At 33.2% G+C, this 13,112-nt stretch overlaps 3 protein-coding genes across 5 annotated transcripts in view; 1 reads left to right on the forward strand and 2 right to left on the reverse strand.

Moving 5' to 3' along the window:
* Positions 1–8: 8 nt before the first annotated feature.
* On the reverse strand, positions 9–2,177 carry LOC104266812 (intelectin-1b-like). 3 transcript variants are annotated; one of them, XM_026836452.1, is made up of 6 exons: positions 1,555–2,177; positions 971–1,128; positions 701–886; positions 411–568; positions 228–357; positions 9–128 (listed from the first exon to the last, which is right to left on the reverse strand). In XM_026836452.1, the coding sequence occupies exons 2-6, from the start codon at positions 1,089–1,091 to the stop codon at positions 31–33; spliced, it is 693 nt and encodes a 230-aa protein (XP_026692253.1). In that variant the 5' UTR covers positions 1,092–1,128; positions 1,555–2,177; the 3' UTR covers positions 9–30. The 3 variants fall into 3 exon arrangements, with proteins under 3 accessions (XP_026692253.1, XP_026692256.1, XP_018672990.1); XM_026836455.1 differs by having other exon boundaries at positions 971–1,132; XM_018817445.2 differs by lacking the exon at positions 1,555–2,177 and having other exon boundaries at positions 971–1,488.
* Positions 2,178–6,279, reverse strand: LOC100179075. The gene is made up of 15 exons (XM_002126719.5): positions 5,899–6,279; positions 5,629–5,814; positions 5,340–5,500; positions 5,157–5,286; positions 4,966–5,057; positions 4,683–4,851; positions 4,180–4,340; positions 3,857–3,909; positions 3,654–3,759; positions 3,426–3,578; positions 3,194–3,321; positions 3,051–3,136; positions 2,722–2,890; positions 2,579–2,664; positions 2,178–2,444 (listed from the first exon to the last, which is right to left on the reverse strand). Exons 1-15 carry the CDS (start codon positions 6,017–6,019, stop codon positions 2,344–2,346), a joined length of 1,902 nt encoding a protein of 633 aa, XP_002126755.1. The 5' UTR covers positions 6,020–6,279; the 3' UTR covers positions 2,178–2,343.
* A 3,283-nt stretch (positions 6,280–9,562) lies between these two features.
* The window catches only part of LOC100182114 (45 kDa calcium-binding protein-like), a 5,168-nt gene continuing 1,618 nt past the window's right edge, over positions 9,563–13,112 (forward strand). Inside the window, exons 1-7 of the mRNA XM_026836485.1 lie at positions 9,563–9,713; positions 10,436–10,494; positions 10,873–11,054; positions 11,244–11,438; positions 11,999–12,131; positions 12,557–12,671; positions 13,001–13,084. Coding sequence (XP_026692286.1) covers positions 9,608–9,713; positions 10,436–10,494; positions 10,873–11,054; positions 11,244–11,438; positions 11,999–12,131; positions 12,557–12,671; positions 13,001–13,084 — 874 coding nt within the window. The 5' untranslated portion in view covers positions 9,563–9,607. The remainder of the gene's footprint in view (positions 9,714–10,435; positions 10,495–10,872; positions 11,055–11,243; positions 11,439–11,998; positions 12,132–12,556; positions 12,672–13,000; positions 13,085–13,112) is intronic.

Raw genomic sequence — 13,112 nt, forward strand, 5'->3', positions numbered from 1 at the left:
ATATAATGACTTATAATTAACAGCTTATTATCAAACCTTAATAGATGAATATCCAATATTCTTATAATCAGCTGAAGTGGCTTTGTCTGCTTTTCCAAATAAGTTTGTGTTCTCCCAGTTCCTTGAAACTTTACACATGCAGTGAATATTAATTTAAAAAATAACATACGAAAGTTTTGTATATTTTTTTAAACATTATTTAACAAATTGATATTAAATCATCTTACATAGTGAGTATCGTGGTAGGTCATTACTGAACCACATATCTCCAGTTGTGCATTTTCCAATAATATCATTCTCATGAACGGATGCTACTAATGTCCAACCACCACCAGATGTTGTCATGTCACAAAATGCCTGAAAAATTCTCTTTATATATTTATATATGTTCAATGTCCTTTCACTCAAACCTGAAATGGTACAACAGTGCCGCTTGGTTGTAGGAAGTAATATCCATCATTGGTCACTCCTGATGTGTTCTTTATATCCAGGCACGAGAGAGCTGGGTTGGTTAATGTTCCATAGGTACCAGTGTTTGTTGGAGCATTGGTAGTTGTTGTGGTTGTAACTGATAGAAAATAAAACATGTTAAAAAAGTATTAATATGTTTGATTACAAATGAATTTCTTAGTAAATTGTACATTTTGTAAATAAAAAATAGTTAAATGTTTAAGTAATAGGGTTAAATAGTTTTGCTAACCTTTATCCCCTGAATTCTGTGATGTAGTGCTTGTACAATCCACTGCAGCTTTATTTGCAAGGGTGTAGTGAATAACAACAGCACTAACTGTTATAATCACCACAAATATAATGGATGCAAATATCTTCCAAAATTTTTGAGAATGCCGCTTGTTTTGAGCAGGTTGTACATTGTTTTGCCTTGCTCCTGAAAAATAGAATTAAAATTACATGAATGAGTACTCATTGTATACAAAATACCAGATGTAATTAACGAAAAATAATTACCAACCTGCATTTTCTTGTCTCGGCTCATTAGAATAAATTTCTTCATTTTGGTCGCATGCTGCCAGAATGCTATTAAATGCTATTGCTCGTACATTTTCGTTTCTAGCTCGATAATCGTTGTCCATTTTTCAAGATCAACAGTTTGCAGTTCAAAGTGAGTATCTGTCTTGAAAGTGAGCCTTTTTATAAACCATGCTTATTGTGGGGGTGGGTTAAAAATAGCAATAGATATTGAGCCAGAATTGACGTGCCATCACATGTTTCCTGATTAACATGTGAACTCACAGCTTTTATGGTAGAATTACTTAGCCTATTAAATGCAAATGAATGTGTGGGAAGAAGATTTCAATGTATGGTGCAACTCTTTACCTAAATGACTAATCTATATTATATACTAACTTGTTTCTATCAGTCCCAAATTGCATTAATATTTAAATATTTGGATAAGGTTTTTTGAATGTTATGTAATAAAAGTGTCCCATCTTTCCCTCACCTCAATATACAAATAAGTGTACAACAAGCAAATCTACATCTAAACGTGTTATCCAATAACAATTATCTTACTAAAAAATTGTCTCAAATCCTAACCTGGTGTATTGTGTACATATTCATGATCTCATCTCCCATGTGCTTAAATAGGCCACTGCTTTTTACTTTATCAACTTTCAACTGAAGAGTTTATGTTTTTAATCATTTGGGGTACGATTGCCGAAGAAATTGTTTCTCATGAAAATTTAGTCCAGCCCCATGAGAAAGGTCCGTGACAAGTATTACCTTGGCCAAAGCAAGAGTTATATATTGTAATGTTGTGGGTTTAACACTTAATTGATTGACACCCGCAGTTTTTTATTGTTTTCGTGGAACTTGTATCGTCAGTTAGTTTAGATAATGGTAAAACTATATTTCAAATTTAGTCACAGTAACTTGGATATCAATCTTGTATTTGTTTGTTTTATTATGGTTGAGGAAATCAAAAATGATGCACAAAAATAATTGACAGAATAGAATCACAACAGAACAGTTCTTAAAACAATGTTTTGATAAAATGTACATAACTGAATGGTTAAACAGGTGGTCACTACACTTAATAAACAAACAACTTGTGTTAAGATAATTGAATACAAAATTATTATTATGTTTTAAAAAAACCTTGGAGTTTTACAAGAGGACTATAATAAATTGTGAGAAATAATAAATATATTTATATGATCACCATTTCATTATAAAATTAAAATCAATTAAAGTTCCAATTACTGTAAGAAATCAACTGACATAATATTAGTCCATACTATTAACACGATAAACTGATCAATTTTAAAGTTATTCTATGACAAATATAAAATACAGAAACTTTGTATCAGATTTATAAAAACTAGCTTAACGATAGAAAATCATGATGGTGGATTCAATATCTGTAGTTGAATGGGCATAGGTCTTACTGGTATGATAATCTGGATTGTTGGTCAACCCATTCCAGTCTGTATTGAGTAAACAAAAATGAATAAATGAACTATAACGATTAATCTATAACTTGCCAAGTAATCTAATAGGCAAGAGCTAAACATTAAAGAAATTACATATGTATAAGGAAGACTACCTACATATAACTTACCGGTATAATCATTGCAGTCATTGGATTGTGTGTATCCATTTTTCACACCCCCAATACAAACGTATTGTCCATCACAATTATTTAATCTGAAATAAACAAAATTAATCTTAAAATTATTCCCACAATATTTAAGTTTAGCATACTTAACAGCAGGACACATAGCATAGTAAGTTCCGTCATAAGATTCAGCACGAATCTGTAAGAATCCAGTGGTTGTTGCTGAGTGCATGGAAGGAGGAACAAAGTTGCTCAAAGTAGATTTACCAATTGTGTATGTCACTGGTACTGCAAGATGATTGGATGCACATGGGGCTAAAATATATAACCCAGAATCAATAAATGTATGACAAGCATTCTAACCACTGAGTCACTCTGGCAAACAACTTGATGTTATGACTTCTTAACATCAAAGTTTTTGTTCTCTTCGGAAAATATATATAATTTAGGTACTAGTTGTTCTAATAAGAAAAACCTTGCCAGGTGTAGTTTTTGAAAGGTTGCAACATTTTCTGAAGAGTGGATTCCATCTGAACTTTGGTCACAAGTCGTCCACCAGTTCTGAAAAATTATTATAAAAGGACCACCTTGTATTGATATATTAAAGCAATAAAGTACCTTGATAACATTGTGTAACCAACCATTATCCTTCTTGGATTACTATTTATATAAACATAATAATAGTAATAATTAGTGTAACGGTTGGTAGATTCTGACAAAGTGAAGGTGGTAGATGAAGACCAATCCTGAAATATAAGAAAAATTTGATTCAAGTAAAAGTGAATAACTTGATTAATATATTTGAACTTTACATCGACTTGAATAAATAAATATAATGATATGTACATACCTTTGTATTTTTAACTGTAAAGACAACATCACACACACTTGGTACATTTCTTCCATAAACACATCTAGCTCTGTATTGAAGCTCAAAGTTGCCTTCTGTCATTTTACCGTTGTATGATGTGATGGAGTCAGTGGATGGTCGATAGGCTTGAATCTAAAATTGAATTTGCTAATGCAATAAAGTTCAACGAAAAAAAAACAACATAAATAATCCAACAGTATAACATACCCGATAATTCCCAGATGAAGATCGTAAATTGTAATTTTCAATCGCTATTACAACAATAAATGGATGAGATTTTCTGCTGACAACTAAGGATTGGACAGGTGAACATCTGGAAATTTATAGGGTTCATTCATATACAACACTAACACTGCTTTAAGATATATTCATTTCACGGTTCGTAAAACAACAAAGGAATATTATCTTACTTGTATTCACTTCCATACTGAATGTAGTAGCCACAGTAAAAACCAAAATAAATCTGTATCATAAAAGAGAAAATAAATAGTAAACAAGAAAAAACTATTAAAGTAACCTAAATAGATAAAATATTACAGAAAAAAATATTGTCAGTTATTGATATTTGGTTAAGAAAGGATGATTTGTAACCCTTTGTCTTCTTTTAAAACTTCTGTTGAAAATTTGTTACAGCACTAAGAAACTTTTATTAATATCCTATTGATGATACTTTCCTTTACACATACCATGAATGCACTAAACACACATTTTTTATTGTTTATTGAATATTTACCTGCATTCCATAGGAGGTGTAAGTACCATTTCCACCATCTTGCAAACGATCAGTTGTTGAGCCATATGCATATTTGTAAAAGTCTGGAATTCCAGAGGTTAAGCTGGTTGAGAGAGCTGCTATATCATCAACCAACTTGTCAACATTGGATGGAAAGGTAACTGAAAAAATGTTTTGTTTTCTTACAAATGCTTCCTAGTTTTATCAGCCATTGTAAAGAACTTTTACTGTTTTTCTATGTTGTTATATATGAATATATAGTACCTCACTAAAATTTGCATATAAATTGCTCCAACACAGTGGTCACTAATGGGTTGTCCAAATTATCAGCCACACATAAAAAAATCCAAAAAAAATAATCACCCACAAAGTAACATTCTTGGTAACTTGTAAGCTGGCATGAGGTGACTGAAACAGAACACCTGTGTGTAACGACTGTTGTTTTGTGGCCACGCGAGGATAAAGTAAGTTGCATTCATTCATTTAACCAAACAGTTACATACCAACTGTTGATTTGGGATTCATTGGGTAATGTCTTGTGTAGGTTGTGAATAGATTTCCCCCATGTTCGTCAAGGAAATTGTTACTTGTGTGATATTGCAAGCTTGCTAAGGATTTCGATTGGTCCACCGGTGTTTTGTTTGGTACGTGACGTAACATCAGGTTAGCAGCCTGACAAAAGTGAAACTGAATGATTCATGCAGATTATTTATTAGTGTGGGTGGAGCGGGAAGTTTATCTGGACCATGCATATAATGACTTATAATTAACAGCTTATTATCAAACCTTAATAGATGAATATCCAATATTCTTATAATCAGCTGAAGTGGCTTTGTCTGCTTTTCCAAATAAGTTTGTGTTCTCCCAGTTCCTTGAAACTTTACACATGCAGTGAATATTAATTTAAAAAATAACATACGAAAGTTTTGTATATTTTTTTAAACATTATTTAACAAATTGATATTAAATCATCTTACATAGTGAGTATCGTGGTAGGTCATTACTGAACCACATATCTCCAGTTGTGCATTTTCCAATAATATCATTCTCATGAACGGATGCTACTAATGTCCAACCACCACCAGATGTTGTCATGTCACAAAATGCCTGAAAAATTCTCTTTATATATTTATATATGTTCAATGTCCTTTCACTCAAACCTGAAATGGTACAACAGTGCCGCTTGGTTGTAGGAAGTAATATCCATCATTGGTCACTCCTGATGTGTTCTTTATATCCAGGCATGAGAGAGCTGGGTTGGTTAATGTTCCATAGGTACCAGTGTTTGTTGGAGTATTGGTGGTAGTTGTTGTGGTTGTAACTGATAGAAAAAAAAACAAGTTAAAAAAGTATCAATATGCTTGATTACAAATGAAAAAGTAAATTGTACGTTTTGTAAATAAAAAATAGTTAAATGTTTAAGTAATAGGGTTAAATAGTTTTGCTAACCTTTATCCCCTGAATTCTGTGATGAAGTGCTTGTACAATCCACTGCAGCTTTATTTGCAAGAGTGTAGTGAATAACAACAGCACTAACTGTTATAATCACCACAAATATAATGGATGCAAATATCTTCCAAAATTTTTGAGAATGCCGCTTGTTTTGAGCAGGTTGTACATTGTTTTGCCTTGCTCCTGAAAAATAGAATTAAAATTACATGAATGAGTACTCATTGTATACAAAATACCAGATGTAATTAACGAAAAATAATTACCAACCTGCATTTTCTTGTCTCGGCTCATTAGAATAAATTTCTTCATTTTGGTCGCATGCTGCCAGAATGCTATTAAATGCTATTGCTCGTACATTTTCGTTTCTAGCTCGATAATCGTTGTCCATTTTTCAAGATCAACAGTTTGCAGTTCAAAGTGAGTATCTGTCTTGAAAGTGAGCCTTTTTATAAACCATGCTTATTGTGGGGGTGGGTTAAAAATAGCAATAGATATTGAGCCAGAATTGACGTGCCATCACATGTTTCCTGATTAACATGTGAACTCACAGCTTTTATGGTAGAATTACTTAGCCTATTAAATGCAAATGAATGTGTGGGAAGAAGATTTCAATGTATGGTGCAACTCTTTACCTAAATGACTAATCTATATTATATACTAACTTGTTTCTATCAGTCCCAAATTGCATTAATGTTTAAATATTTGGATAAGGTTTTTTGAATGTTATGTAATAAAAGTGTCCCATCTTTCCCTCACCTCAATATACAAATAAGTGTACAACAAGCAAATCTACATCTAAACGTGTTATCCAATAAGTGTACAACAAGCAAATCTACATCTAAACGTGTTATGGTAGAATGACTTATTTAATGCAAATGAATGTGTAGGAAGAAGATTTCAATATATGGTGCAACTCTTTACCTAAATGACTAATCAATATATTATATACTATAACTTGTTTCCATGGGTTCCAAATTGTATTTAGGTATGAGTATAGGAGTAGCTTAAACATAACGGTGTTACTTTAGTAGGTTTACCTTCCTACATTTATAAATCTTTATGCTGGTATAATATAGTAGGGTGGGGAAAGATGGGACACCTTTTGATTTTGTTTTCTTGTCCCAATTATTAGTAAACAAATAATATTTAAGGAATTATAAAAACCAAATCCTCACGACTCCCATACACTGTTTTTAATGTTTAAAACATGATCCGGGTGTTTGGATATTATGTAATAAAAGTGTCCCATCTTTCCCACTCCACAATATGTGTACAACAAGCAAACCTACATTTAAGTATGTTGTTTAATAACAACTATTTTACTAAAACAATTGTCTCAAATCCCAACCTGTTGTATTGTGTACATATTCATGATCTCATCTCCCATGTGCTTACATAGGTCACTGCTTTTTACTTTATCAACTTTCAACTGAAGAGTTTGTTTTTAATCAAAGTCCTTGTCTAGCCCCATGAGAAACTGAAGAGTATGTTTTTAATCAAAGTCCTTGTCTAGCCCCATGAGAAAAGTTTGTGACAATTTGTACCTTGGACCAAGCAACGGTTATACACGCAAATATAAAAAACTTTAGCTTATGACGGGTAAAATAAATGAATGAATAAATGTAACTCAAATTAATGAATGAATAAATGTAACTTACTTTATCCTCGCGGGGCTAGAAAATGACAGTCGTTATAACACCAGTGTTCTGTTTAATATAGTAACGTGGGGAAAATAGGACATCTGTTCAGTCCATATATTTTATTCTGTCTAGTTAACAAATAACATTCAAAGAATTATAAAAAAAACACGATCAGGATATTTGAATATTTTGTGCTAAACCCACCTTTTACTATTCACCTCGTGCCAGCTTACGAGTTACCAGTAGGTATGTTACTTTGTGGATAATCTGTTTTTATTATGTATGACTGATAGTTTAGACAACCCATTAATGACCATTGGGTTGGAACAATTGCAGTTTTGCCCAAGGACACATATACGCCCACAATGGTAGCAGCGACCAACCTTGGACGCATTACTTCTGGGTTAGAGGCAGATACGCTAACCACTTTGAAGCTGGAGATGAGGCGCGTTGAACTTCAGGTGTCACGGAGTAATGAAAGTGTCACTCTCAACGGCGACACATTTTTAGAAATCCCTAAACCTCCCGGATTCGCCAGTAAACAAATTGGATGGTTATCTGCTTCATTTCAAACGAACTCACTGAAGATGCTTATCGAACCAACTTTGGAACTGCGAGGACGGTGTCGTGATATATTCGTTCCGAATGATATAATTGTACCGGGCGCTATGGTGCATGCGCAGTAAGGTCGGAACAAATACAATACGAGGCCTCATAAATTCCTATCGACTGAAAAAAGATCAGGGAGAAAATATCACTAAAATTTTTTTGTCCTGCTTGAAGTACATTCATACTATGTGTATACTGTTGGCCTCGCTATGGTTCCTTTTCAGGTATTACGTAGCACTATAACATATCTAAAGCTAGGATGGGTAGAACATTTTATAAATATATGTTTTTATGACTAATATAAATATAGTAAGGTGGGAAAGATGGGACAACTTTTTATTTTATTTTAACGTCTAATTTGGTAGTAAACAAAAAAATATTCAGTATGTGCTTAAGCTGTCCCGTCTTTCCCGACCCTACTATATTCATATTTTTAAAAACTTAGAATTATTTTTTTTCGATGGGAAAAACATGTTAGTGACCTACATAAATGCATGCGGAAGTTATACTTTTACAAAAATATTTGAAAATTTAATATTCATATAGTAGGGTGGGGGAAGATGGGACACCTTTTCATTTTGTTTTCTCTTTCCATTTGGTAGTAAACAAAGAACATTCAAAGAACTATGAAACCGTATCCTTACGACTTCCACAGACCGTTGTTAATTGTTTAAAACACGATCAGGCTATTTGGAAATTATGTGTTAAAGGTGTTCCAACTTCCTCCACCCTACTATATGATATAAGTTATGGTCATACTTTTTTATATTTAACACTCAACCCCGCGCACTTTTTTAAAGAAAATAATGTTTCCTTATTAGGTATTAAATAGCGCTAAGCTGGATCGGTAAAAAATCTATAAATTTGCTCCGTACAACGCAGTAGCGCCCGATACAAATATATCAATCGGAACGAATAAATTACGTCACCGGATAATGTATGCAGCCTTCTTTAGGCTAAGGCGGGATTATCGCGGTACCAACAATGGTGACTTACTTTTTGATTGGGACATGCGGAGCTGTTGTTGGGCATCGATTCGTTGTGGTTAAACAATCAAAAACAGCTGAAATATGGTTACTGTTGTTTTAAGTTGAATTGCAGAGCACCAAGAACTAAAAAATAACAAAACAAATTGTTTTGGGTCTCGGCTTAACGGGTAAATATAATTGTATTTCATTGCTTTTTAAACTTACTATATAGTAGGGTGGGGCACGGCCTACTAGAGATCTCTAGTAGGCCGTGGGTGGGGTAAGATGGTACATGTGATTATTCACCCTTATCTTTCGGGGTAAAATGGCACATATCGTCATGCTAATTATAATAAATGCTCACTAGAACTGCGCTAATTATAATAAATGCTTACTAGCGCTGTGCTAATTATAATAAATGCTCACTAGAGCTGTGCTAATTATAATACGTGCTTCACCAGAGTTGTGCTCCGTTGTTGCTCGTACATGGATTAACGCACCTTCACGTTATAAAATCGTTCCTATGTTCTGTGTTGGGTGAGCAGTATGAGCTCACTACACTCGGTAGCCTAATTGTTAGCGAAACCAGTAGAAAACATTAAATCTGTCGTTTAATATACTTTACATACAACGATATTTTGTGCTACTGCTCAAGCGTGACGAGTAAACAAGACCGGCTAGCTTTTAGATTTCTATGTACATATGCAACGTTTGTTTGTTTGTTGTGAAAGATTCAGTAAGAAATATATTGTACTCGCAATGTATGCAGTAAAAGTGCTTTTTTATGTTCTTCTTATTTCATTTTATTTGGAAATATGTCACTGCAAGTCAATTTTAATGGTGAAAGAAAAAAAGAAAGCCAAAGGTATTTATAGTGCCACTAATTCCCCAGATTGGAAAGTTTATATTTTGTGGGAAGGATATTTTTTATGAGTAAAAGTCCGGGCCGTAGCACAGTTGGTTAGCGCGCCTGCCTGTAACCCACAGGTAATAGTTTCAAGGCCCCTCGCTGCTACCATTCTGGGCGTATGTGTCTTTGGGCACGACACTTAGCGAAAATTGTTCCAACCCAGTGGTCGCACTGATTGGTTCTCCATCAGCCACACATAAAAAAAGAAAAAATTTCTAAAAAATAATCTCCCACAAACACACATAAGCTGACACAAAGTGTATGAAACAGAACACCTGTGTTTAATGATTGTCGTTTTCCTGCTACGCGAGGATAAAGTAACTTAGGTTCATTCAAGAAGTAGGTACACGTTCGTAGAACATTTCCGCTAAGTGGGAGTAATTAATTGAACTTAAAATTTCTGAAAAAAATGCAAACAATTAACACATTAGTATAAATTACAAATAACCTGCGCCGGATTTTCCTAAAAGTTAGGATTGTTGGAAAAACCAAAAATTCTTCTTGTCCTCTGCGCAGGTTATTCTTAAATGAGGCTAATTTATTATCACTAAACCCTACACTTCTAACGTATTGCCTAATCTGTAACGCCAGCAGGTTCTTCACTAGTACCAAAATTCTAATTATACTAGTTTTGACCAGGTACTGGACCTATTAAACAAAACCATTTTTGCTTACAGAAGATGGCGATGAAAATCAAGTGGATGTTATACCAGTTGACGGAGAGCACAATGCAAATGTAAATAGGGCAATCCCTTAGCTGGTAACCAGTAAAATTTAGGTCTCAAACTGTTTTCTTGGTCCCACTAATATCCGGTGTGTAATTTTTCTGGCATTCCTGTTAGAAATGCTTTGTGATTATAATTCCCTTGACTTGCATAAGATTAACAATTTAATATGTCACAATACTAGTGATATGCTGCGTACTATACAGTCATTATAATCTTGTTTTTCGCTGTTATTATTGACATCAAATGAACATTGTGTGACAAAAATTTTACCAGCTAATGGAAAACCTGTAATCTGACTCAAACCATTAGTAAAATATGTTTGCCATTGTTAAAACGTAGTATTTTAATGCTTGGAATATTTGTCAACATAAAATACTATTTAACAGAGGTTGCCAGATGTTGAAATTGCTCCACCAAAGCATTTAGACGCAATGAAATTTGGACGAGATGGGAACTTAAACTCAAACTACCATAAAGAAGTCTTTTTGGGGGAAGAAGTGAAAAAGTTTGAAAATGGCGAATATGAGTTGAAAGAACAGAAGAACCAATTAATAAAAATGTTTAAGCTGTAAGGAGATTGTATTGGCCTTTTTGATTTTATTCTGCAGGTTCTTAACCCATTTTGTAATACTAGCAGTCTCATACAGTCTTTCAGAGCAATAAATGTTTTATTTTAGTAATTTCCCAAATTTGTTCCAGATTCGTCATTTATTCCAGACTTGACATTTTGTTTTTTAACCTACTTACCTGATTACAGAATTGATGAAAATGGCGATGGTAGTCTTGATGAAGCTGAACTATCAAAGTGGGTACTGCACAAAACAAAAGAACATTTTAGTGAAGCAAAACAAGAGAATGAGCAAAAGTTTAAGGAGCTAGATACAGATAATGATGGAAACGTTACATGGAATGAATACCTCACAGAGTTTCTTAGCAGAAAAAATTACAGCAGGTACCTTATGCAATTTTATTTCACAACTTTTTTGGAAAAATAGTACACCAGGTAGGCTACTATTTTAGTAGAATTTTCAGTGCAAATTTAATTAATTTTAATGCAAATAATGTTTTGGATTTTGTACAATTGTCCCTCATTGCTCCTTTCGCAGCGGTGGACAAACTGGATTTTAATTGGGTCCCAAAGTAATAATACCTATTTTTTACAAAAATACTTACTCCTTTATACCTTAATTGGGGTATTGTAGTATATTAAAAAACGATTAAACCTTTTAAAACTAAATACTGATCATTGTAACTGCATTTTTTATTCAATAGTATAAGTAATAGTTAATTTAATATTCTTTCTTACACAACCAACTTTACAAGTTCTTACCAACTAAATTTAAACTTATAAACAAATTAGAAATGTGAACCCCTGTTCAGAATGCAATTTTGCATTTAACTCGTCCAAACTTGTCCAAAGTTAGTATTAATAAAAGGCATTTTATATGTTACTAATAATGGATGTTCAGTTTTTTAAACATGCCAGTGCAAATTTATTCTTCTATTATGCAGGGTTGAAGTTGCTGAGAAACTACGAAACAAAGTGAAGATTGAAGTTGATGCAAAAGTCCGGGATGAAGTGGATGATGTTCACGACAAGTGGTTACAGGCAACTTCATTAAAAATAATGCAAAATCATCAGAATGCAAGTATTATACAAGTGCTTCCCAATCCCAACTCAATGGTAGTTTTTGACTACTTTCAAGAAGTCTCTCCTCTGAAATCATTGTACTACTCCTGAACATTACACTTTTCCATCAAAATATATCAGAAAACATGTTTTTTTTTACTCATTGAGTTGAAGAGCCTGCTCAAATTTGTACACCGAAGTTTTCATAGACTCACCTAGGCTGGGAACACTGTATTATACGATTTAATTCATGTGATATGTATGTATGCATGTATGTATGTATATAAGCATTTATCGACACGTTTCAACTGTATACTGGATTGTTAATCCAAAATATAATTAAAATACAAATAAATTCTATTGATGTATGTAGTATTTAATATTACACTAAAATTTTATTATATTTTTACGCTTTTAAGATAATATTTTTTACCCAACAGGCATCGAACGATGGGGATTCAAACATGAGTGTGAGTGAATTTCTAGATTTTCAACATCCAGAAACAGGAAGGGAGATGCTTGAATATCTTGTGCAGGACTTTCTACACGACATGGGTTGGTTAATTTATTTTCGCATTTAAACCTGTACATGATGTTTAACAGTAGAAATTTAAACTTAAATTTTTAAAATGTTGTGGGAACATCCCACTCCCACATATGGACTTTTTGTCTTTTTGTGGATATTTCGTAATGCATATCTATAAAGAGACACTTAGTTTACCATACAGTTCAACCATTTGCACGATTTAGTTTCTGATTTAATTATATTATTAACCGAAGCCAAGAGCATTATATGTGTGTATTATTTTGGTTGTCACATAAATTTGTCTTGTAAAAAATTTGTCTTTTAAAAGTATAAAGTCAAGTAATATTTATATGAATAGACGTCGATGGTGATGAAGTGTTGACGATCCAGGAATACATCTCTGTTGGATCAGATGTTGATGTTGATACACGGATGACGTTGGGCAAAGAAGAAGGATGAGTTCGGGATCC

Source organism: Ciona intestinalis, chromosome 1 (genome assembly GCF_000224145.3).
Source record: "Ciona intestinalis chromosome 1, KH, whole genome shotgun sequence".
In the NCBI taxonomy this organism is placed as follows: domain Eukaryota; kingdom Metazoa; phylum Chordata; class Ascidiacea; order Phlebobranchia; family Cionidae; genus Ciona; species Ciona intestinalis.

What these genes read in the sequence shown, in the direction of transcription:
- LOC104266812 (XM_026836452.1), bottom strand. Translation starts at nt 1,091, where the DNA reads ATGGACAACGATTATCGAGCTAGAAACGAAAATGTACGAGCAATAGCA. An exon ending in GCACTGTTGTACCATTTCAG is followed by an intron (nt 358 to 410) that starts GTTTGAGTGAAA and finishes AGAATTTTTCAG; the next exon opens with GCATTTTGTGACATGACAAC. An exon ending in CCTACCACGATACTCACTAT is followed by an intron (nt 129 to 227) that starts GTAAGATGATTT and finishes GCATGTGTAAAG; the next exon opens with TTTCAAGGAACTGGGAGAAC.
- LOC100179075 (XM_002126719.5), bottom strand. Translation starts at nt 6,019, where the DNA reads ATGGACAACGATTATCGAGCTAGAAACGAAAATGTACGAGCAATAGCA. An exon ending in ACACCTCCTATGGAATGCAG is followed by an intron (nt 3,910 to 4,179) that starts GTAAATATTCAA and finishes TTTATGATACAG; the next exon opens with ATTTATTTTGGTTTTTACTG. An exon ending in TTACAGTTAAAAATACAAAG is followed by an intron (nt 3,322 to 3,425) that starts GTATGTACATAT and finishes CTTATATTTCAG; the next exon opens with GATTGGTCTTCATCTACCAC.